The sequence below is a fragment of the Rattus norvegicus genome, chromosome 4 (genome assembly GCF_021556685.1).
Source record: "Rattus norvegicus strain SHRSP/BbbUtx chromosome 4, alternate assembly SHRSP_T2T, whole genome shotgun sequence".
Taxonomy (NCBI): Eukaryota; Metazoa; Chordata; class Mammalia; order Rodentia; family Muridae; genus Rattus; species Rattus norvegicus.
The window spans coordinates 12550245-12576864 of NC_141537.1; the positions used below are offsets into that span (position 1 = coordinate 12550245).

The window sequence follows — 26620 nt, forward strand, 5'->3', positions numbered from 1 at the left end:
TGAGCCGTTCTTAGTGTATGCCAAGAAAGGACAATGGTACAGCCAAACAAAAAAGCCAAAAAAGAAAAGAACAACCAACAACAAAAATAAAACTTCTTTTATAAAACCAAAAGTTTGCCTTTTTTTTTTTTTAAAAAAAAGGGCAGAATATCCCTAAGGAAACAGTATGTTGAAACAAAATGACTCATATGCATTTAAGGAGGCAAGGCATAGTCTTAGGTTCAAACCATGGTCCTACCAGTCGTTTTTAGTAAACAGTTTTGTCACCCTAGCAAATACTTCTGAGTTTTTAGGAGTATAAAAGCATACCATGCTTAAACACTTTAATTGGACTGTTACTGAGTTCAATTAGAAAACATGAAGCTTTTAAAAACAACTTGGAAAAAAATGGTAGACATTCCAGAAACAAAAGGTTCAGTGTCATGTCTGCTTTAGCCCTTGGCCCTCCAGTAGAGTTCTCTTAAGGCGTCCGTTCCTCTACCTTCTGCTCTTCCTTTCTTACACTGACACTCTTGGGTAGACAATATTAAGGACAAGACCCAGAGCCTTGAGCACAGGGCCTGGCAAATGCTTCAGCTCTCAACCAGAACCAGGAAGCAGGTCCACCAACTGTCCAGTTCTCCAAATGAAAGAACCAGGTCCTGAGGCTCAGATCCATTTGTCTTTCCTCCTTCATTGTCATCGATGTGGGGAAGAAAGAAAGAAAGATCAGAAACTCAAGATCTGGCTGACATACACGTCTCAACACTGGAGCTTCAGCTTTAGTGCCAGTCATTGCTGGCAGAGAATTCAGCATTGACAGATAACTCTTCTTACTCTTTCCTGTGTTTTCAGTAAACACATAGGGAACAAAAGATATTCACGAACTCAGCTGGAATCGATTTGTAAGGAGTTTCTAATTTTCACCCTTTTTATTTTATACATAGGAAACTGAGGTTCACAGAATAGTTACTTGTTCACAGGCACAATCTTGTGTCTTTCCTCAAAATCTAGAATGGGTAACTCAAAACATTAAGATTTTTATTTGTTCACACCAGAACTGGGATTTTTTTTTTTAAAGATTTATTTTGTGTGTATCAGTGCTCTATATGCATGTACACTTGCATGCCAGTAGAGGGCATGAGACTCCATTATAGAGGGTTGTGAGCCACCATGTGGTTGCTGGAAACTGAACTCAAGACCCGGAAAAGCAGCCCCCATAATATGTGGGGCTGGAGAGATGGCTCAGCAGATAAGAGCACTGACTGCTTTTCCAGAGGTCCTGAGTTCAATTCCCCGAAACCACATGGTGGCTCACAACCATCTGTAATGGGATCCAAGCTCTCCTCTGGTGTGTCTGAAGACAGTGACAATATACTTATATATATATAAATAAATGGAAAAAAAAAAGATGGAATTTTAAGTGAAAAATCACCATAACTATGTATTTGTTGAAATTCATTTAAAAAAATTACTATTTTCTTGATGGAACAAAAATTTACATGTATGTAGGTCACTCAAAATTAGGGCATTTGCATAAATTACCAGTTTCCTGACTGCTAATTCACTCATCTAATTAACTGCTGATACAGCACAAATTTTACATTTCTACACGTGTTTACCATATAATAATAAAGTTGAAAGCACCAATTCCTAATAACTTTAGCCCAGATTTATTTTGAAGTATGTAGATGTTTGAGATGATTGCTTATATGGATTAAAAAAATTAGCAATTTTTTTTTTTAAGACAGGGTCTGTATACTAAGTAGTCTTGGCTGACCTGGGACTCACCATGTAGACTAGTTTGGCCACAAACTCTGAGATCTGTCTACCTCCTGAGTGTTGGGGTTAAAGGTATGTTCTACCATGCCTACGTTTTATTTTTAATTTTTTAATGTATGGTGCTCTGATGATATACATCTGCAGTCAGAAGAAGGCATTATATCCCCTTATACATGGGTTTGAGACACCATGTGGTTGCTGGGAACTAAACTCAGGACCTGATGAGAGCCAGTGCTCTTAACCACTGAGTCATCTCACCAGCCCCAGGTTTGATACTGTTATAGCCAGGCTTTTATTCACCACAGGATCTACTGTAACCCTTGATACATGGTCAGATGTAAAGAGGCAACCATTTTACCAATCTCTGAAAAAGATGTTAACTTGAGTTTATGGGGAACTGGAGCTGGTGAGGGGATGAGAGATACTGGGCATCCTAATTAACCCCTCATAAGATAATAGTTGTAATGACTCTAGTTTAGAACTGTGATACAAGCCATGGCTTTATCCTGAGCCCAAAGCTACTTCATTATCTGTGAGCTGGGAAACTGACAGATTCCAATTCAGAGTTGGATTTGATACACTGTTGTGCTGAAGTTTTTGGTATTAACCAGAGTATGTGGAAATATCCCATGTGACCTTCCTGGTTCACTGTTCTTGTGATATACGTTAGTGCATTATTTCTTAGTATTACAATTTCATGTAAGCAGAAGGAAAAAAAAACCTGCTTTGGACCCCTTCCCATTTCAGATGTTCTTTTGATAATTTAAACTTTTTAATTTGTGTGTGTGTATGTGTGTGTGTGCGCGTGCGCGCGTGCGTGTATACATGTATATGTCTGTGGGAAGGACAACTTGGAGCCAGTTCTCGCCTGCCTTCCATGATGCAGGTCCTAGAGATCACTCAGCCATCAGGCTTGGCAGCATATGACTTTACCCACTAAGCCATCCTGCTGTGGATGTAAGCTACTGATCAGGCTGTAACTCATTTAAACAGGAAATGAGCCTCAAGTCTGAGCACCACATGCAGCTTTACAGGCAACGCCGGGGTTAGAAGAAGTGCATGCTCCTCCTGATCTGCTTCTACCTTGCTATCAAGTGCCTTTCTTAAAGTGATCCCTGAATCTCAAAAGCAGTCGTCCTGGCCTGGAGTAACCTGAGTGCAACATCAAGAGTGGGCTGGGGAGGCTGTGCTGAGGACATTCCGATAATAAACTGAGAAGCACAAACTGCCTGTAAAATAAAGGAAATGAAACCAGAGAGCATCTGCTGAAGACAAGACTCCTCATTGTAAACACAGTCTCGCCCAACCCTTTTCAGACAGCAATGAACTGATAACTACCTGGGCAGTGATGGTGCACACCTTTAACCCCCGCAGTCAGGGTGGGAGGTGAGGGGTAGGACTGGGGTGCTGGGGGCTGGGGGATCTCTTATGAATTTGAGGGCAGCCTGGCCTACAAAGGGAGTTCTGGGACAGCCAGGGCTGAGACATAAAGAGGCCTGTCTTGAAAAAACAAACCCCAAAAAACAAAACTGATAAGAACTTTAAAGATCACTTAGACTATTAATAATGAAAATCATTCCAAAGTAGAAAGCTTGGCTTGCGTGGCCTTCCCATTTCCTCCATCCCATGAGGCAGTCCGGTGCACCCCTCACAGTCCTGGTTCTTGGTACTCGTGACTTGCTACAGCCATCCTCTGTGAGTAACATCTTCTATGAGTGACTCTATCTGCCTTCTCTGTTTGCCCAGTACATACTCTCCCCATAGAGCAAGCACGCAGGTCTCTGTTACATGAGAACTGTTATGTTCTGTAGAAAGCATGTCACTGCTATACCTAGAGGTGTGCTGGGAAGCACTTGAGGGCTTTGGATATTTATTACAAGTAACTAAAGCATAACAAGATGAGAATCTTGTTTGGACAGAATATAAAAATAAACATTCCATTCTGCCATGCACTTTTACAAAAATGGTTCCTCATGGATAAGAAAGTGAGAAAGGTAATTAGCATCAGTTTGGCCGTGCGATAAGGAGAAAGGTGAGAGCATGAGCCCCATCCTACATCTATCAGACTTTCCTGACAACAGATCTGCTCTCCGACTTTATGAAATCTGGCTTGCTGAGTTCATCACTTCTAAATGTATCAGTAACAGCACAAACTCTGAACAATAGGGTCTCACCAGGGTACTTGTTCCACAAAATAAGAACTAGGAATGCCAGAAGGATGATGTACCCCAAAAGTTGTAAGGTATTCAAGCACCGATAAGGTGAACCAATAGAACTGACCTAGCTAACTATAACATACTTTTTCACAGACATCAAATTAGACATCTTTGGAATATTTTGTGATGTGGAATATTTTGTGTGTGTGAGAAAATTGTGAGAATTGTGTATGATTCTAGGTAAAGGCTACAGATACTAGCTGGACTGTGAAGAAGCTTCATTTAGTTCATAGTCCTAGCTTATCTTTTCTAACTAGGTGCTGTCCATTTAGTCTACTCATTATTAAATAATACCACTATTCTAAAAACTTTCTCCCCATAACATGGGGTTATGACATGAGTTCTCATAAGGAGTTTGTGTCAGTATGTGAAAACTCTGGCTTAGACATCTGTCACCTCACTGATGACCAGGATTGATAAGATTTATCTGGATGTTTAGTCTAATGTACCCTTTCTTCCAAGCCACTCCAACCAGCTCCATATGTGTGCCTCAAACTGTACACTCTGTTAAAAGGGTACATAAATGATTTCAGAAGTCTTTGACAGCACAGTTCTGGACACTCCTCGCCAGAGACCTCATAATTTCCTTTCACTGATTCTCCAATGTATGCATGCCCTCATGTGAGCACCAGTATCACCCAGTTTCCATGGCTCCAGTTTGTGCTATGTGACTGTAATAGGCCATTGAGAGTATCAGGAGGCAGAGGCAAATGGTTCACAAGAAGAATTCCAAACCGTTTTAGCTACACACACAGCGGCATACACTATACCCTTACATCTAGAAACAAAAGAGGGGCTGGAGCAATGGGTTCTACCAGAGGACCTGGGCTCAATTCCCAGCACCCACATGGCAGCTCATACTTCTTTACATGGTAACTTTGGGTGGTGGGGCACAGCAGATCAACCCAGGTCCTTACAAGCTATGCAAGTGCTCTATTGCCAAGCCACTCGGGATTGCAGTCTCCTCATGTTCTCATGTCCTCATCTGCTTGCAGTCCTAAGGTTTCAGCCCTGCAGATCCTGAGATACAGACTCTGCTGATAGAAGTGACCTACAACCTCTTGTCTGGCATTTGTACTGAGCAAACACTTACAGATAAATCATGAGGTGCACAGCACTTTTGTTCTGGTAACGGGTAACGGCGTGAGCACAGACGTGGAGGCTGCTAGGTCATGGTGGATTGTCAAGTCTTCCTATGTTACTGACTTGGCTATGTACCCTACCTGACTTAATAATAATGCAAATGGTTTTGTTTCTGTCTTAAATCATGAAAAGAAACTACATTATTTAGCTAATGAAAAGACATACCGAACAATAATTGTGGCATTAAATTTATTAACAATTCTTAGCTTCAAAAAGATTACTTCTTAAAGATGATATACATTCTTAAATACCTAATGATAGTCAGTAAAAATACAAAAACAAAACAAACAAAAAGCCCCAGTTAAGTGTGTTAAATAGTAATGGCAAAGCCAGGTAAAACGGTTCAATGTCACATATCCCAAATTTGCTACCTTGCAGGACAGATGCCCACATAAAGGTCCTTAACTAGTGGAAGAGTAGCTGCCCCGGCCCAAGGTAGCACAGGCAAGCGCAAGCCTCCCCCCCGCTTACCATCTTCCTCCTCCTCTCCGCAATCTGCTCCTCTGATTCCATTTCAACTTCAGTGCTAATAGGAGTTTTTTCTTCCATATCATCAATAAAATCTGGTTCCTGAAAAATGACCATGATTTATTTATGGAACACACTGCCCCATCTATAAACTGGGAACTATATACTGTACCTTTGGAATATAATTCTGAAATAAGCCCACCAAAATCTGTGAAATTTTCAAATTCAGACTAGTGAGTAATTTTGTTTTCTGGAGCTCCTGTCAAATATAGTAGTGTGGCCAAAACAAATTTTCACCAAACCTGCTGATAGGAAATCTCCAATGTTTGTTCAGTTTAATACTTAAGATGGTCAGACACAAGACAGTGGCACACACCTTTAACCGTGTACTCTGGAGGCTGACGTAGACAGATCTGAATCCAAAGCTAGCCTGGTCAGGATCAGGGAGCTCAAGCCACTCTGAGACTCTGTCTCAGAACAACTACAAAAACCCACGCCAACCGATGTCTTTAATGACCTAGTCTTAGGAAAACATTCAGTTTCTGTAAAGATCAGTCAGTGAGACCATGTCCTACTAGTGTGGCATAGATTGTAGGAGACGGGTCTGTGAGGAGTTGAGCAGCAGAGCAGGGCTGGTTGGGGAGCACCTGCAGAGAACGCGCCTCGCCTATGTTAGCCCCTATGTTCCAACCCCTGCACTGGGAGAAAAATAAACTGTTAAAGAATTTTATTCTTAAAAAAGGTTAAATACAATCTCTCCCTCTCTCAAATGACCCTGTGAGAAGTGGGCTGTTGGTTACCTGGTTGTTGGACACTGACAGCCTTAATGGAGAAAGCTTTCTCTGTTTTGTTTCTGGACTCCTTATTTTGTTGTTTGTTCCTTCACAGTCCAAAGTAATATTTTGATTTTGTATATCTTTTTCTTTTGAAATGTCTTTCTCTTTTTTTCCTTTTTTTCTTCTGGTCTCATAACCACTATTAATGTTTTCTGTAGATTCTGAGCTGCGCTTTAGAACAGGGCACTCTGGATTTTCCTTGAGGCACGCACAGTCCACCTTGTATTTACTGAAATGATAACCACGTAACTATTAATATATCAAACAAGACTTTTAAGTTGTAACACCATAAAATTCATAAGCCTTAACACCTTACTAATTTGAATTTCTGGTATCAGAAAAGTATTTCCTCATAAAAACACAGAATTAGATACCGGTTTTGTTGCTTCACTGCTTTATGCTACTGGGGATTGAACCGAGAGACCAGTACTTCAGCTGAGCTTGCTGAGTGCGCTACGACTGCGCTCTTGTGCCACCTGGAGAGGTTTATCTGAACACAGTCTTTTAAAGTAAAATGATTCTATAGTTTATGCAAGAGAACATATTACAGCAAAACCCACCCTTACTGTGTCTGAAAGTGTTAACGCCAACTAAAAATTTGACTTCAATTAAAAAAATGCTAACTATGATAAATACCAGATCTTACCTAGTTCATATTACACTTCAAGGAGTGATTTTAATAATCAGTTTTCCCTAAAATATACCTTGAAGAAAACTTAATTATGAGCTTTCTTTTAAATGGGGGTCTGAAAAACTATACTATTTCTCATCTTCTTTGGTAATTATTAGTACTCTCAATTTTACAGATGACCTTAAAGTTTAGCTCACACGATTTTAGAGGCCTCCTTTTAGGGTTACACTTAACTGCATCAACTTGTGTTTCCCATAGCAATTCCTCCATGCCAGCAACTGCTGTAAACAGATTACATTAAGTTCAAAACATTAAGTGGACAGTATTGTCAGCCTTGAGCTAAGGAGTTACAGAGAGATGCAGAAACTGGTGTACCGCTACATGAGTAACCAAGCCAGATATCAAGTCAGAAAAGTCAGGAAGAGTTTATATTATGAACTACTATGGGATAACAACCTCTTAAAGCAGTGAGCATAAACCACTATAATAAATTTCTCCCTTCTGAAGCTTTAAAAAGGCTTTACAAAAGTGGGAGAGGATAAGGCAGCAGGTAAGCCCCTGTCTTTTAAAAAAAGAGGCACCACATGTTAAACATACACTTTTTTTACTAATACGCCTTCAAAAGAAAAGGCTTGGGGCTGGAGAACTTCCTGAGCAGTTAAGGATCACTTCCTGCTGCTACAGAGAATCCGAATTTGCATCCCTACAGAAGGGCCCTCACAACACTGCTCTACCTCCATGTGATGCAACATCTCTGGCAGCTGCAAGAACAAGTACACAAAGGTCATACATGCACACTGACACATACATAAAGAAAAGAAAAGGCCAAGTTGGTATGATAAATCTGACTCAATCACAGAGTTGCATATTGAAGGTAAAGGGACATACTACATACTTAAAAACTGTCCCATGAAATGTACAGGATGCGAGAGAGATGGCTTAGAGCACTTGTTCTTTCAGAGGACCCAAATTTGGTTTCCAGCACCCATAGTTGGATGGCTCCCAACCCAGCTCCAGGTGCAACATCCTCTTCTGGCCTCCAGCATCCACACACATGTGGTATACATTGTCCCCCACACATAAACAAAAACCTCAAAAAAAAAAAAGTAAAATATAGGAGGAAATTAAAATGTTTATGCATGTGGTGTACATCTGTAATGTCATCAGGAGGCAGAAGCTGAAAGAACAGAATTCAAGGGAGTTTGAGGGTAGCCTAAATCTTCCTCTTTACCCTCAATAGAGAGAATCGCAGGCCTGTACCACCATGCCTGACTTTTTCTCTCAGTCCTGGGGATCATACAAATACTAGGCAAACACTAACCAATGGGCTGCATCTCCTGCTTTATTTCGTAATTTGGATAATAAGTACATGGGTATTTGTGTTATTTGTATTTCAGATTATAGTCTGAAAAGTATAATAATTCTTCTTTACTCAAAATTAATAGGTTCCCCTCCCTAACATTTCAAAGTAATAGTTCTTAAAGTTTTACTGTAGGATTCCCAACAAACCATTTCTATTACATTGCAAAGAAAATTTGGTGAAGTGTCTTTTGTTATTAAGAAAAAAAATATGTATTAATAATCAAGTGACCAAGCAAGTTGTTTAACAAGTTGAAGTAAGTAACAATTTGAAGTAGAAGAAAGGACGGGAAAAATCCTCACATAATAAAGTCAGTTTTGAAGAGCTGAGTTGGAGCTACTAATTGGAAGGTGTGAACACTCACGTGAAGTCTGGAAATAAGGGGCAAGGGCGGGAACCTAAAACTGCACTCTTAACCCCGGGACTTTTAATGTCTAAACTATTTTGAAGACAGTAAACTACTTTGAAACAACATAAGTCATTTACAGACTTGAACTTACCAATTCCCATAGTCAAAATCAAAGGCAATAGTAATTTCAGTCCCTTTTGGAATACTCTGTGTAGAGTAAATGTAGAGATGTATGGTCCCCTCTTCAATTTCATGCCTCACCTGTTAATTACGAAGAATAATTTTACATTTCTATAAACTCTGTAGACCAAGTTTATTTTGCAATTAAGATAATTATTCATTGTTGTTGTTGTGGTTTGTTTTTTAGACAATGTCTTACTAGGTAGCCCTGGGCGGCCTAGAACTCATAGAGATCCACCTGCCGCTGCCTTCTGAGTATTGGGATTAAAGGTGGTAGAATACCATGGCTGACTTAAAAAATATTCTTAAAAGCATTTTATAAACATGACATGGAAAAATATCCTTCATGGCAAGAGTTATGAATCCGTAGTTATCACCTGAACGGTAACTGCCAACACCTACTTACCCTACAGCCTACCTCTACCAACAGTGCATTCTCATCTGAGCATACGTACTTTTATACCTTTCCACTGTGTTTCAAACTGGAGGTTCTTTCACATATATGAGAATGTTCTAATGGTACACTTAAGAATACATTCCTTTGACACAGCGTTCATTTCACTTCCCACACTTGGCACTAATTTATACATAAGTAAAGCACAGAAGGCTGGGGATGGAGTTCAGTGGTAAAAAACTTGCCTAACGTGTGAGGTCCTAGTTTAGTCTCCAGGACCATCCCACCTTCCCACACACTGACTAAATGTAAAAACAAAAAATAAAAATATATCTGCTTTAGCTTTTAGATGTCATAAAAGTTCATAAAATAATGTATCTGACCTACAAATAGAGCTTCCAATATCAAAAGAAATTCAGTATTTCCTCTTATAAGCCACATCACAGATTCATAGACACAGAGAGTAAGAAGGCGTGGTCTCACTCTGTAGCAGGGGCTGGCCTAGAGCTTGTTTGCTGTATAGATGAGGCCAGCTGTGAACTCTGAGTTCTCGCTGTGTCTGCCACATGAGAGGTCAAAGAAGTGCGTGCACAACCATAGCTTATGGGTTGTAATTCTGAGATTAAAGATTGTCACCTAGGGGTTGGGGATTTAGCTCAGTGGTAGAGTGCTTGCCTAGCATGCACAAGGCCCTGGGTTCGGTCCCCAGCTCGAAAAAAAAGAAAAAAAAAAAAAAAAAAAAAGATTGTCACCTAAATACTGACAACAGAAAAATATTGGATAAAGTAAAATACACCCATGATTAAAGAGTGTTTATGTGCAAGAAGACTTATACTTTGTGCTCCTATTTCCCCTGAGATGTCAATAAGGCTTACCTCTGCATTCGGTGTACAAGAACGCCTGATGAATCGAGCCTCATTCCCAAAAGTCCTTGCATCAACACACATTTCTAGCCCATGGAACTTGGAGTAGAATAAAACAAAAGGGTATGGCCTACAGACAGAAATATTGCAACCTCTTAGTGTAACAGGGCTAGAGAAGATACTCTTGTTGTAGAGTGCTTGCCCTGCAGGAACAAGGTCCTCAACTTAGTCCCCAGTGTCACCAGACAAGCAAACTACAACAAAACTTTTTTGTTATTCTTTTAGAGGCAAGTAAGTAAAAAGAACAAAACCCAAAATAAAACAAGATCAAAAAAACCCCAAACAATAGATTAAGACATTTCTAAGACATGGTAATAAAGCAAGCATTTGAACTTGAATATGGGCAATCTGACTCTAGAATTCACTACTTTAAACAAATAAGACTTGTGTCTACCTCAAGTTGCTTGATCAAAAGCAATGAATGTAGAAATTTTTTAAAATAAGTTTTTTAATCTTTATTTTTATTTGCTGTGTATGGGTATTTTGCCTATACAGATCTGCATACTATCTGTGTGCCTGGTACCTACAAAATTAGAGGAAGGCCTTGGATCCCCTGGAACTGGAGTTCTAGATGGTTGTAAGCCACCATGTGGGCACTGGGGATCAAATACATGTCCTTTAGAAGAGCATCCAGTGCTCTTAACTGTTGAGCTGTCTCTCCAGCCCCTTTTTGGCAGACATTAATAAAACAAAAAACAAAACCAACAAAAACCCATTCCCTTTACATGCATTTGAAGTCCCATTTCCTGGTGTGGTTAAAACTGATTTATACTAGATTTCAGATAAAATACACTATGTAAGAGGCATAGGTCTTATGTATTTTTTGTGGCTTAAAATACTCAAATTATAAATAAACTAATAATGTTTTAATAATGTTACTGTAGTAAACAGCACAGACTTTTATTTCCCTAAAGGCAGCAGGACATTTCTATACCTCTCAGAAGAATGGCGGTCAGAAGATCAAATCAATTCTCCATAAGAATCCCACACCTCAAAAGAAGCCTCTGGAAACACCCCAGCACCAGCCGAGCAGGAGCTAAGAGTGGCAGTATCGGCACAGGGGCATAGTTGACCCTGTCTGATAAGGGTTTCAGCTTCAGCCGCCACGTTCTTTTCAGTTGCGTGTGTGTTATGACTTAGGTAGTGGGAGACAAGGTTCTTGAAAGTCTTAGAGAATGAAAGTTCCTGACCGATACCCTATAAGCTATCTACTTTTACTTATTCAACGTGGCTTACTTTAAATTCAGCAATATAGAAACAAGCAAGAGGCTATGAAATAGATCTTTACATGTTGACATACTTCAAAAGTTATCACTGCCGTGTCAACCATACTATACTTTAAAATACTGAAATGATCATGGTGGGAGTGGTTGTGGGGGGGGGGGGGTGGTCATGCAAGGCATCTCGGCCCAGTCAAAACCTCAGTGATGGATGAGAGAGATGGTTTGACGGGTAAAACATACTTGCTATGCAATTGTAAGGACCCTCCTATGAGTTGGAATGCTCATTATAATCTACAAAGCTATCTAGGTACAGCAGGACAAGGTAGAATCCCAGTGCTTCTCTATCAAAGGTGTAGGGTGGGCAGTCCCTGGAGGCTTGGCAGGCCAGCTAGCTTGGAGTGAACAACAAAGACAGTTGGTCAGTCGGTCTGTCTTAACAAGATGGTAGGTGAGGGCTGACATCTGACCTCCACACAGATGCCATGGAATACACACACACAGATACACGAAACATCCTGCATGTGAGTGCATGCACACAGACATATTCGTTTTCTTGGGATTGGTAACTCATCTCTGTAAATGCAGAATTCAGAGGTCAAAGCCGTAAGAAGGAAAAGCTCCAGGCCAATGGGGTTATAAAATGAAAACATCTAAAAACCCCAACTTTTAACTCTCAAAAGCGAACATGAAAAACTGAATATACCTTTTAAAGAAATATCCATTTGCTTCAAACTGTTCTCTCAGCATAAACTTTCCTCTGTATTCAATGATAAGTGCATCAGGAGGCAAGTCTTTGGCAGATTTCAGAATTTTTTTATTCTTCTGTATATGGCTCTAGAATCAGTAAATATGTGAGTTAAATCAGTTATTCAGTCTGTCTAAAGATACGCATGACACACAGGCGGTGCTCTACGGTTTTGACAGGTGACACGCACCTCTACAGGAGGTCTGAAGAGGGAGCTGTTGACACTCAATTCTGGTTTACTCATGTCTTTGCTGTCACTCCCACTGCCGAGTCTTTGCGCTAGTCTTTGCGCCTCTCTCTGCACGCCCTCGCTATACTGGTTATTATTTGCTTCTTCGTAGCGATCCATCCATGCTTTGATTTTTGTCTCCCATACAAAATTTGAACCATCAGACGAAGGATCAATTTCTGGTGCTGAACCCTAAAGTCATAGGAAAACAGGATTACTCTTTGAATTTAAGCACAGGCACACGCTCACGTGCGCGTGCGCACACACACACACACACACACACACACACTCAATTTATAAAAAAAAGAATGTAGGGGCTGGGGATTTAGCTCAGTGGTAGAGCGCTTGCCTAGGAAGCGCAAGGCCCTGGGTTCGGTCCCCAGCTCCGAAAAAAAGAACCAAAAAAAAAAAAAAAAAAAAAAAAAAAAAAAAAGAATGTAAAGCTATAATGACCGCCTAAGTTGATTCAAATTAAAAGGTCATAAATCAGCCTGTTAAAATTTTATACTACACACCAGGAACATAAAATGGAAACTGATAAAAACCGAGTGACACTGAAAGTGCAAAACTCCACATGTCAATATCACTATGGTAGCCGATTTAAGGACATCAGATTAAACACTTAAAATTTGGATCAATCTCAGCTAGTGTCCAAAACAAAACGAAAACAACAAAAAACAGCCAGCACGTGAAACTTCAGATTCTACAGACTTCCAATACCCACTTCATAGAAGCAAACTTGTTCATTTTAATGTCAATAAATCTGTGTGTACTCCTAAAACACTGAGCCATCTCTCTATTTACCAATCAATTCTGTCTGGTAAGGCAGGCCTGCAAACTCCAGCTATTAAGGATGCTGAGGTAACAGGATTAAGTTCAGGGCACAGTGAGGTCGAGGTCAGCCGTGGGTAACATAGTGAGACCCTGTCCCCAAAATAACAAGTGACAAGAGGGCGCGTGTACAGCTCAGTGGTCAGTGTCTCTCTAGCATGCACAAAGCATCCTTCAGTGTCCAGCACTGGGGAAAATGGGTTTTGGGGGAAGAGTACCCGAACAGTACATTACTAAAACTGTGCCTCAGAAATATAATCTTTATCACAGTTATTTTCTACAATGAACAATACACTGTAATAGGCTAATCATCTATCTGATGGGAAAATGTCAATTGATATTTTATGTGGCACTGGGGATGGAGCTCAGCGACAGAATGCTTACCTAGTATGTAAAAGGCCCTAACTGAAATGACCAGCATTACAAAAAAATATATTAGAATATGTTAAATGGTTATCATTTATATATATAAACACATATATATTATTTCATTATTGATCAGTTCTTTGCCAAAGAAAAGATTTTGTGAGTCACATTATGTGCTAAAGAAATATCTTACATTTTAAAATTATCTTTGTGCCTGCAATAAAATATTAATAACTTGACATATATAATACATATTTAATTCAGCTCTTTTATAGCTTTTCAGTCTTGTAAATTTTATTCAAGAATTACTGGAGTTGTAATGCTTTCAAGCTAAAAGGGTTGTTATTTAAGGTTGACGAAATTTCCAAATTCCCAGTCACTTTATTATATAATAAAGGTTAACTGTTTCTAAGTAAAACCTATGTTTATGGGGAAAAGTAGGGATGAAGAGCCTTGGTTCTGGTGGTCATTTGAACATCCAAAACCTTGAGGATGTCTGCTAGCAATTAATTCAAGGTCCACGTGACTAGTCTGTATTCACAGTGAGAGGTTATGGTGGTTTTAGAGCACAATGTTCAGCTCGACTAACTCAGAAATCCAGTTGTGCAATTTTCAATGCACCTCTACACTTTTGTAGTACCAGAAAAGTGCAATACAATGACAAATGGAATTCCAATTATTCCAACTGTAATATTTACATTTATATTTCACCCTCTTTTTATTAATGTTGTAACAACATCGATAAACTATCAAAAATTGATTTATTAATCTATTCAGAACTTTAAGGGTCTTTTACTTCTTATAAAAGCAATGAGTTACCAGACCACACAGCATAGAAAGCCCAATATAAACAAGCAGCGACTACAAAGCTCTTGGTTTAGCACGAGTTAACAGGAATGCCTTAATTTAATATATTTACCTTAACCCTTGATGATTTCCTAGATCCTTCACGAAATGCCTAAAATAAGCATGGGATTGAATTAGTCTTTTCCACCTTCAATATAAATAGTAAGAATCAACTGTTCATTAAAGCATTCTGCTGAAATGAAATAACCTGGCAAGAACAATAAAGCTAGAACAATGGCAAAGATGAGGTGAACAGACAGTTACACCAAAAGTCTACTACAAATATAATTTTAACTATTTAGAACAAAAGGAAGTGCTAAGATAAAAACTTCCAAATATTCTATGTGCTAAATATTATAATCATCAAATTGCAGGTATCAATTATATAGGTGAGGTGATTGCTATACTACACGACAGTGGGGACTTGGACTAAATTTGAAATAACAAAAAGATTAAAGATAATACTAAGATATTTCAACAGAAAACTCAATAGAGCTATTGAGAATAAATTTGATTATCAAAGACTAAATTCGATTACAGATTTCAGAGTCTAAGTATTATTATATTGTCTATGCTGAGACAGACCACCAGACAGACAGACACACACACACACACACACACACACACACACAATATCAAGGAAGATAAGACAAGTGTGGTGTAGAAGGAAACACAAAGGAGAATGCTGTCTGAGGCACCCAATGGCAGAGCTTTGAATCTCGGGACTAAGGCAGAGGCAGGTAAGACTACACAGTAAGATTCTGTCTTAGAAACAAAACAACAAAAAGAGTGAGGACTTGAAACTAGGTGGGATGTCCCAAGTTCTTCTCATTAGCTTACTTAACCACTGGGTTAAATTCCAAGACAACACTGTCTGTTGGGGAAGAGCTACTTCTCTGTTGACTCTTTGGAAAAGGAAAATGATACAGGTTGAGCATCTCTTATCCTTGAGCCTAGAAGTCTTTCAGACTGTTTTTCTATTGACAGATTTTAGATTAAACTGTAATTTGAAAATCATAATTCAAAATCTAGAATGTTGTAATTTTAAAACTTTCTAACAATTATTTCAGATTTTCAATATGGGGACACTCAAAAAATAATCTGTGCTCTCTGTCACTGAACCTTTCCTTATAAGGCAGTCACAGTGAACACCTTTAATGTGTGTCAGTGTTAACACTTCATATCAAACTAGAATTACTAAAGTACTAACAATACCTTATTTGGATTTTATAAATATTCTAAAACAGTTAACTCTTCAAAAATTTATAACTAATTCAATAAATGAACTAAATAAGAGTGGGTTGAGTACAAAGTAACCTATATTCTTTTGCTACATATTTTTATTGGACACTGACCCCATATTAAAAGCTAACAATGCCAACCAACCAGAGCTTCCAGGGACTAAGCCACTACCAAAAGACTATATACATGGACTGACCCTGGGCTCCAACTGCATAGGTAGTTAGAATAGTTATACAATTACTAGAATAGCCTAGTAAGGGCACCAGTGGAAGGGGAAGCCAAGGTTGGACCCCCAGGGCAGGGGAATATGGGGGGAGGAGTAAGGGGGATGGAGGGAGGATACCTGTATGGGGGGAGGGGAAGGAAGGAGATGGGAACTTATGGACAGGAAACTGGGAAGGGGAATAACATTTGAAATGTAAGTAAAGAAATATATCTAATAAAAAACTAAAAAAAAAAAAAAAAAAAAAAAAAAACCTAACACACAGTGAGGAGTTTTATGCCCGGTTCTTAGATTTTCTTAACTCTATAACTGCTGTCAAGTACTAATGACAATGTCTGGGGAAGTACTTAATATTATATACAGCAAAATTCTAAGATAAATGATACAACCGAGACCCAGGCTTAATTAATTTTGAATATTCACTTGTGATTTCACCCAAAGAAAACACAATCTACGCTTTATTAAACCAAACTGTGTAAAATAAATGTCAGATCAAATGTCTAAGTAACGTTTATGCAATAACAAAGTGATAGTGTCAGCAAGCACAGTGCCCGCAGGCTCAGTTAACTACGCCATCCGTGAGCTACTGCACTGTGAACAAAGCTCGGACCTACACAGCCAGGAAAAGACATGCCATCCCTTGTGAGAACTGCAGAGATGAGCAAAGTATGGTAAAATGGGGTTGAGTATTAACATAAAAAGGCTCAAGGCCACTGCCAGACTGTATTTGTATTTGCTGGAGAAAAATCAACACTCCTGTTGGCTCAGTGGAAAAGAGAAAAAGGTGCAAGCCTGTTTCAAAGGGTGAGATAAGCAGCGTGGTAGAAATGGGGCAACCAACTGTTGGTGACAGTAGAAACAGCTGTGTACGCCGGGTAAATGCAATTCCATCCTTCACTAACAATGACTCGATAGGAAAAGTCCGCTTACCTATGTGAAGACATTTTCACACTGGTTAGCAGGGGCACGCTACTAGAGCTGCACTACTAAGCTCTTGTGTCCTTATTGTATAAGGACAGAGTACACGTACACAGGTTTACAAGATCTGGTCTAACCTATGCTACACATGGCACAGTTCCTGATCCTGGCTAAAACCCTACAGACTATGTTCCTGTAGGCAACTGTAACCTAATGATGGGTATGTTTGAATGACAGTAATAATAGTGTATGTTTCAACATCAAAACACAGAAAAATACTTGATAAAATGTCTTACTGTGACCTCACTTGCCATCACAGAGGATGTGTTACTAACAAACTAATGACACGTTAGTGTATAAAGGTTGCCTGCCATTAGATCTTTGTGGTCCCATATCAAATAAAGCATTCAGCAATTAGGAAGCCTTTATTAAAAATGGACATTTTTCAAAGTTACAAGCAGTTATAAGTAATCATCATATGCTGCCTGCCTTACCTAGTAAATTATTAAATGTAAGGCTATTATTTCTGTTTTCAGTCTGTTTTGATTCACTTAAGCATTTACAATGTTTGTCATTCGTCTCATCAGAACAGTAATTCCAAAGCAATGAGCAATGTTTCTTGTCGTCCATGCCAGTCTTTAAATACACTGCAATTTTTAAATAAGATTGCTTAACATTTTAAAATACAAACTTGTTTGATATTCCTGCCGTGCATGCTCTCCATGCACTCCTGCCTTGCCTGTCGCTCAGCTTCCTACCAGCTCTTATCTACTTATCTGAAATAAAAGGGCAAACACGTACTTTTTTACATTTTGGAAAGTTTTGTTCTTTCTCCCCACTTTTTTTCCTCCTCTTATCAGTGACCTTGGGGGCTCTGGAAGCAGCTAAGGTGATTGAAGTTGGAGTGTGCTGGAATGCAGTGTATAATTCCACGGGGACCTCATCGCCACTTTCAGTTGCACTGGTGTCACCATCTTCAATGAAAAACAAAGTCAGCACACTTTAATACTCCTGTTTTAAGCAGAATAAGAAAGCAACACTCCACCCGAAAAGCATAAATTCATTTTCTCACTTCAGTCAATCACTTGAAACCAAAATACAAACTAAATGCTTGTTTTAAAGACACTGTAGCTGTCCTCAGACACACCAGAAGAGGATATCAGATCTCATTACAGATGGTTGTGAGCCATCATGTGGCTGCTGGGATTTGAACTCAGGACCTCTGGAAGAGCAGTTGGTGCTCTTAACCACTGAGCCATCTCTCCAGGGCCTAAATGCTTTTCTTAGACACACTAAATCATAAAGGATGTCTGAGGACACACCCACTGTTCTGGGGAAACAGGTACTAGTACACACTACTAACAGAACTCAAATTTTTTAGGGTCATACCTATAAAAATTATATATTCACTTAAAAGTTTAACCCTGCCATTCTATAGCACAAAAGCAATCTTAAGCACCATTGCTTAATCAAAGGAACTTTTCATAACAACAAAACAAAACAATTAGAAACAACCCACAATGTCCACCAAAGAGTAAGGGCCGAATAAACAAGTAACTATTTAAAACTTGTTGTCCTGACCCAAAGTTAAAACACGGCAAGTGTGGCATAGTGGCATCTGCTTTAACCCCCACACTTGGGTGGCAAGAGTTCACATGCTGGCATGCCGTTAATCCCAGCACTCCGAGGCAGAGTGAATTCCAGGCCTCTCTGATCTATAGTGAGAGTTCCAGAACAGCCAGAACTACACAGAGACATTCTGTCTCGGGAAAAAAAACAAAAAACAAAAAAAAACCCAAAACCACAACAACAAGAACCCAACCCCCACTGCCCTGCCTCCCCCCCCCAAAAAAGGGGGAGAGAAAGAATCACATGTTGTGAGACAAGCCCACATTGTGTATTACATAACTAAGTCCGATCAGACCAGCCTAGGCAAGGGAGCCAGGTCAACATGGGCTGCATAGAAGAGCCTATCTACAAAAGCAAAAACAAATTCAAAGAAGAACCCTAAACATAAAAATTACAGCATATACAGAGTATTAAAAATGGTATCCTAAAAATTAAAAAAAATTACTATTTTACATTGTATGTTAATGGATCATTATTCCAACCAACATATTTTACTTCTTTAAAGATGTAAGAACAAAAGGTGATTTAAGCTTTTTATTTACTTGCTCTGGTTGTTATGTTCTTAAAATATGAGCATGCATATTCTGTACTCGAAGGTCTATACCAAGATTATAATGAAGATACACAGTCAAAATACATTAATAAGGCATTGGAGGCTGGAGAGACAGCTCTGAGTTATGAGTATTAGCTGTTCTTCCAGAGGACTAAGGTTCAATTCCCAGCATGCGTGTGGGACTCATAACTATCTATAACTTCAGTTTTAGGACACCCAATGCACCCTCCTTTTCTGGTTTCTGTGGGCACCAGGCACACATGCTACACAAACATACATGTAGGCAAACTACTCATGCACATAAAAAATTTTCTTTTAATTTTTTAAAATCAGTGTTTTTATATCTAGTTAAAAATGTTCAGACCACTTAGTTTCTAAACACAGTAATTTGAATTTACAGCAGGTCTTTTTTACATACCTGACATATTTTCTCTTTTCCGGCGTTGCAGTAGCACTGCCCTCTCTTTATCCAAACTCCTATATCAAAACAGTAACGCGTTACTCATCAAACTGCCATAAGCTTAGCTATGAAGATGTTTACATGTGATGAATTTCAATCTTTCTTATGTTCTTAGTGAATGGATATAAAGTATATGCAGCACCCTTTGCCTGATAGATTATATATGACTATACACACACTAGAACAGTAGTACCAGTGTTAATCCATTCCTTTCTATTAAGAAAATGTTCACCAAGTGAGCACATTTAATTTATAGCAAAAAAGATCTTAAAATAAATCCAATTAGCAACTATAATTAAAAACCACAAAATGTTTTAAGTAAATGTATGATAGTATATTAGTATGCCTTAAATTACTTCCATGATTTATTTATACTGTTTACTTTTAGATAGGGTCTCAGGGTCTCACTAAGTAGCCCAAATTGCTTCTAACTCTGTCTCAGCTGCTCTGTCCTGGGATTACAGTTGTAAGCCACCCCATGCATTTCCACTCTTAGAAGTCCTTAGAGACCCGCAGGCCTCTGCCTCCAGTGCTGGGATTAAGGGCATGCTAGCACGTGCGCTCCTGCCTCCCGAGTGCCAGGATTAAGGCGGATGCCCCTATGCCACAGCTTACCATGGTTTTTATTTTGAATTAAGACCAGTATAACCAGTTTTTAAAAATTCCTTCAAAATAATCACTTCCACTCTTAATAAGAACTGCCAAGCATGGTGGGAAGCAGAGCTAGGAGAACATCTGTGAGTTTGAGGCCAGCCTGGTCTACATAAGGAAGTTCCAGACCAGCCAAGCCACACAGTGAGACCATATCTCAAGGAGGGGAGAGGAAGAGTTGGGAAGAAGGAAAGAAAGGATGAAATTAACAAAAGAAGGAAAGAGGAGAAAGAGAAGAGACAAAAGGAGCTAATTCTCTACTGTACAGAGAAACCACACACACTACATTACTCTCGTAGGAGGGACTGCAGCCGGGCTGTAGGGCTCTAGACTAGAGTGTTATTTATAAAGTCACAAAGGATATGCATTCATATGCACTAGGACCTGTGGCTAGGCTCTCAGCACAGCCACAGCCACAGCCACAGCGTGGCAGTAAGAAGCTCCCAGCTGACTACCCTTTTAATTCACAGCTTAAGTGAGTTGTAACTAATTCTTTTGGAATTAATCAACAGACACTGCTCCATCAAAATCCCTTAAGGTAGACAAGGTCAAACATGGCTGTAATCCCAGCCCTTCCAAACTGCAGCAGAAAGATTCAAGTTTCAAGTAGGCTTGGGCTATGTAGGGAATTCAGGGCTGACATGTATATGCTGTTAATACTCTTACCTCAGAAAAACAAAAAATAATTAGGTAAAACTGTCTATCAAAAGACTAACAGTTACCATAAAGTCAAAAACTTTACTCATGATAAGAAATTTCAAGTAAAACCATGGTGAAGTTAGTATTTCTTACCTAAGTAAATCGACTAACTCCAAGCCTGTCAATTCTCTATTGAGAAGATTGAGAAAACAGGCTTGTTTATCCACGTTGATGGCATACAAAACTACACCACTTATTCTGGAGGGGGTATAGCCATATACAAGCAAGCTTATAGATAGATGAACATTATCATAAAAGACTAGAAACAAACGGTCACCAAAAATGACTAGAATAAATCACGGGATATAAAAGAGTTCTTGAAGAGAGAAATTAATCTCTATCCTGCTATGAAGTGCTCTTCAGCATGTTTGGAAGAATGGAAATGTGGCAAATACTCTGTATCTAACACTCCTGCTTCCCTAAGTAAGAAAAGAGCCTACACAAACCTGTGTCTGTAAGTAAGAAAGGAAGCAGAGGAAGGAAAGCTCAAGTCTCAAGAGGGCCTGTAGTAGAAAGGCTAAGTCAGAATTTACACCTACTCGAATACTCTGTTATATATTTGACTCTAGTACAATTATTTCTTAAAATGAACTGTGTAACTGCAAAAGTTAAGTTTTTTTTTTTAATTCTCTTTTTAGTCTTTTTTTTTTCCAGAGCTGAGGATCAAACCCAGCCCACTGAGCTAAATCCCCAACCCAAAAGTTAAGTTTTTAAAGAGCAATTCTTAACACTAACAACTAACTGGATAACTGGACCCATGGGTAATAGTGTATCTCTATAACTCAGTACTTGTGAGGTAGAAGCAGCCTAGCCTGTAAAGACTCTCAAGAAAGCAGCCTAACCCAATAGGATTCTTCACACATTCTTAGTGTTCATTCATTTGTTCGTTCGTTCGTTCATTCACTCATTCATCCAGTCAGTCCTGGGAACCAGGGCACTGCACATACTAAATAAATGTTCTACCCACACTCAGTCCTTATAATTTCTTCTTCTATTTTTAAAAAACATTTTGTTGTTTGAGACAGTGTCTCAACACACTGCCCTACAACTTGTTCTGTAGACCAGACTGGCTTCAGACTCACAGAGATTCATCTGTGTCTACCTCCCGAATGCTGGGATTAAAGGGAAACCCCAACAAAACACATTCTAAACACTGTTGCACTAAACACAACTTTCATACAGTTGAGTTATACTTGTTTTGGCATGGAAAAATTTTAAGTTTGCACTCAAAAGGAAAGCAAAAGAAATAAACTCCCATGCTAGTTTGTCAATAGACCATGATACATACATACCAGATAATATACCAACAATGGGAAAGAATGTAATGGAGCATGAAGCAAATTAAATGGCTCTCAGGGAATTACAATGAGTACAAAAGCATATGATTCCTATTCTTAAAATAACAAAGTTATGAAAATGAGTATCAGTTAGTGGGTGCTAGAGGCTAGGAAGAGAGGGATAAGGGCAGGATGAAGAACCCTTGCAATGCTGACTATTCTATTTAGTGATATCCAAACGTGAACAGCTAATGATAACAGTCACAAACAGCTCCACAAGATGGTCTTACTATAAACAGGTAAGTAAGGATACACAAGTTATCTGTATGATTTTATGTAAATCTGCAATTAAAGTTAAATTTAGAAATGCAAAATAAGACTAATGGTGCAAATGAAACTAATAATCTAAGCAACCTGAGTGTGTAACTAGTTAGTATCATAACTACACAGTGACATTCTTTTCAAGAGACTTTAAGTACAATAAAATGATTTTTCCCAGCATAATATTTTATTGATTATTTGGGAACTTCATAAAAGCAACCTAATCACACAGGCTTTCCACTGCTGCCCACTCTTGTACCCTCCCACCAAAAGAGAAAAAAATACAAGTCGAAGTTGTTCTGCCCACTGGAGCATGATCCAACTCCCAGTGGCTGGCCCCTTAAAGATAACTGAGTTCTTCCTTCCCCACTGTTGCCAGAAGGCATCAACTGTGAAGAGCCGCGCCTAAGTATCTTTGTCACACGTTGTAAGTACTTTCTTTACGGGCCTCCTGGATAGGCAGTGTCCCCTTTTCTTGGGGAATGAAGAGAGGCTGTCCCAGAAGCCCTCCATTCCTCTCACTCTCCGTTATGAGTTGAGTCTTCCTTTGAGACTACAGAGGAAGATTCCCTGCCTGTCACAGCCAAGGGCAGCAAGGACCATGGATGTCTACACAGCTTCCAGAAGCAGCATGGGCCATGTCAGCTACTAAGTTTTTGTGGTCCCCAGTGGCATCACCGACCGTAAGAGACACCAGACACCAGACATCAACGTGGCCTCCAGCGGCAGCATAAAACATGGACATGTACATGGCCCCATGGACCACAGACATCATCAACATGACCTCAAGTAGCAGCACAGAGCACAGCCATCAACATGCCCCTGGCAGCATATAGGTTGATACAATATCCCTTTGTAATATGGTCCACAAAGGATAAAAGTTCTAAACTGCTTTACATAATTATATTAATGTGTTAAGTGTTGTAGTTACTATAATTATTTTATGGAATTAATCAAGTGAGTAATTATGACATTCTAATTAAATAATTCTTGTCTTGTTGAGACCTTGGATAAAAAGATATACATCCAAATGTGCTATAAAATATGCAGATGATGAAAAACAGAATTTTATATTCTTTTTTTTTTTTTTGGTTCTTTTTTTTCGGAGCTGGGGACCAAACCCAGGGCCTTGCGCTTCCTAGGCAAGTGCTCTACCACTGAGCTAAATCCCCAACCCCAGAATTTTATATTCTTAATCTGAACTGCAATTATAAATATAAATTCATGTGTTTTATACTTTGCTTTTTTGTTTTTCAAAACAGCATTGCTCTGTGTAGCTGTGGCAGTCCTAGAACTTGGTCTGTAAACTGCCTCGGCTCAAACTCAGAGATCTGCCTGCCTCTGCTTCCCGAGTACTAGAATTAAAGGTGTGTGCCCCATGTCAAACCTGCATATATTTTATCTTGATCTATATAGACAAAGCTGTTGGTAATTACTGAAGCAGGAGCACACGTGAGCTTTGTGCTCTTTTGCTGTAGTAGGAGGTGTGTTTTGCAGTTACTACTTCAGCGTTATACACATCCGTTTGTGAGCACAGAGGTGTACATGCGTGTAGAGGGCAGAAAACAAGTCCCAGTGTCATCCCAGGAGCACTACTTCCTATAAGACCTTCTCATTTGCCTACAGCTCACCAGTTAACCTAGACAGGCCTGGCCATCATCACCCAGGGATGATGCTCCTGCTTCTGCACGCCCCCTGGGCTCGGTCAAAAGTCATGTGATAATGTACATCTTTTTAATACATAGCTCAAACAATTTACCAAGTGAGCCATTCCCACAGCCTTATTTTAATTGGGTTTTAAATGTCTATAATAAAACCTTGTTAATGACGGTGTCATTTAAGACAGGAATCTCACGTAGTCTAGGCTGACCTCAAACAAATGTGTGCAGCCACGCTGGGCCTTCAATCCAGATCCATCTCCCTCCATCTTCCAGGTGCATGGTCCCTCATTGCCTGGCTTCATAGTGACTTTAAAAACAACACAGGCAATGGCCTATTTGGTCGGTGCTTACTCTCATCCTTGAGAGTGCCTCAATTAATTATGAAATAAGTTGTCTGTTTTTTACACTCCACTCCACCATCTTAACTGATTTCATTCGACAGAAAACACAAGAGTAGGAAACCAAGAGGAGAACAAGAGCCCAGGAACATCTGGTTTTTCTGCCCTGTTACAATCTTTTATATTCACTCTCCTCCCTTGAGTTGAGACCACGGAATCTCCTCCAATTTCTGCTCCCCTTACCTTCTTCATGTGTGCACTTCTGGACCTGCTAAGTCTATTTTTTGGACCTCTGGTCACCCACTCTTGCTGCACACATACTTCTGTGTCTTGCTTCATTCATGTTGCCCTACCTCAGATTCTCCTTCTTCAAAAACAGCACGTGGGAAGCTGCCTGCCTCCCTACCATAGTCTCTGCTGTGTAACAGACACTCCGTGTGAGTCTACACTTGAATACACTGTGGCAAGGATGAGTGGCTCTCTTCCTGTAAGTCCTACTGACCTCTCCAGAACCTCACAAGAAGCACAACCACACGCACATGCCCACGCGCGCACACACACACACACACACACACACACACACACGCACACACACACACACGCACACTCACACGTGGGGAAATGGGTTGAATCTACACACTACAAACAGACCCACCAAATTCTGCATGTAACTGAGGGGCAATATACAGTAATAGTTTGTTTTGGGGGTTAGAAGAGAAATACTGGGGATTAAACTCAGTGCCTCTCACATTCCTCACCCCCTTTTCTGGGGAACTCAGGCTGGAACTCAGTGCCTTGGCTATGTGTGCTATATAAGTACTTAAGTACTTGACCACATTCCTCCAGGCCATCTTTTTTTTTTTTTTTTTTTTTTCTGCTTTTATTTTGAGCAAGGGTCTCACTAAGTTATCTAGACTGGACTTGAATACTCTATTTACCAAACCTTGAACTTTTCAATACACCTGCCTCAGCTGCTCGAATGGCTTATATTACAAACCTGCACAATCATACCAAATTTAATGATGTTGCCAAAAACTGCCAACTGTTTAAAAAATTTAAAAAAACCCTCTCATACTGATAACTAATGAAGCTGAAAATACATGGTAAACAGTAATATACTATAATAAAGAAAGTTCTTGAATTTTCAGTGAACTAACTGAAAGTCTTACCAGGTATAACAACTTACCTGGGCTGACAACGTTCACATAGATATGTATCAGGAATATGCTGCCTGTCAATCCCCATGCAGTCAATATGTTGCCAAACACTTAAAAAGAAAAAAACAAAATATAACAAAAAGAGCAGAAAGCATTGAAACCACTCACTGACTGTGACTTAATAGTTTACTGAATTCTCATTTAGGAAATGGCTGCTTGGAGCTTAGCACACACTGACATGTGTCTTTGGGTAGACAAATTTTGAGGTGCACAAATAGGACAACTACCAAATGCATAAAATAAATTTCTAAAGCAAATGCAATTTAATATGTAAAAGGTAATAGTTTAAGACATTATTAATATTTGAAGATGCCCATGCTAAAGCCCTTACAGAATAATCAGCCTGCCAACAGTCTGAGGAAACAGAAGAAAATGTGTCCTTGTACATTTACCAACTGTCAGCTATGGAAAGATGACCAAAGGGGGTCAACATACATGAAGAGAACTGTTCCTTCTGTGAAATCAGAAAAGGAGCAAAGATAAATCATATCTTCTGTTAACATTTAACAATTTTGGTTGCATAGTGTTAACAGAAAGCTAAGGAAACAGAAAGAAAGAATAACAAAGTCATTTCACACTTAAAAAAAGAATAGAATTATAGCAATTCCAAAGACACCAAAGAATCAAACAGGCATTCTACTGGAAAGGAATTCAATTTAGTTACTGTGAATAAAATATATGGACAAGTATGAGGTGAACTTCTTAATATGTTGTCATTGACAAAAGTTCAGGCACCTGAAATTGAATTTGATTTTTTTTAACTTCAAAACCGAAATCTTAAAAAGAAGAAAAAGAATTAGTACTACCTATTCCATGCACTTTTTTAAAGTTGCATTGTGTATTATGAATGTCTGTGCACACACGAGCCATATCCCAAGTGTGGAGGTCAGAGCACACCTTTCTGAAGTTGGTCCCTCTTCCCCTACCGTG

At 39.3% G+C, this 26620-nt stretch overlaps 1 protein-coding gene and 1 long non-coding RNA gene across 27 annotated transcripts in view; one reads left to right on the forward strand and one right to left on the reverse strand.

Moving 5' to 3' along the window:
• The window catches only part of Kmt2e (lysine methyltransferase 2E), a 68962-nt gene that overhangs the window by 11905 nt on the left and 30437 nt on the right, over positions 1-26620 (reverse strand). For 24 of the 26 annotated variants that reach the window (XR_015685519.1, XR_015685518.1, XR_015685516.1 and 21 more), the window contains 10 exon segments: positions 25660-25740; positions 19485-19543; positions 17686-17858; positions 14575-14613; positions 12420-12650; positions 12188-12318; positions 10214-10331; positions 8916-9025; positions 6389-6653; positions 5592-5690 (listed from right to left, as the gene is read on the reverse strand). Coding sequence is in view for 20 of the 26 variants with exons in the window: in NM_001100851.2 (NP_001094321.2) it covers positions 5592-5690; positions 6389-6653; positions 8916-9025; positions 10214-10331; positions 12188-12318; positions 12420-12650; positions 14575-14613; positions 17686-17858; positions 19485-19543; positions 25660-25740 (1306 nt within the window). In the remaining 6 variants the exon portion in view is untranslated. 26 annotated transcript variants of the gene reach the window in all.
• Positions 133-3031, forward strand: LOC147994685 (uncharacterized). The gene is made up of 2 exons (XR_015686312.1): positions 133-1154; positions 1321-3031. It is a non-coding gene; the product is annotated as an uncharacterized LOC147994685 (long non-coding RNA).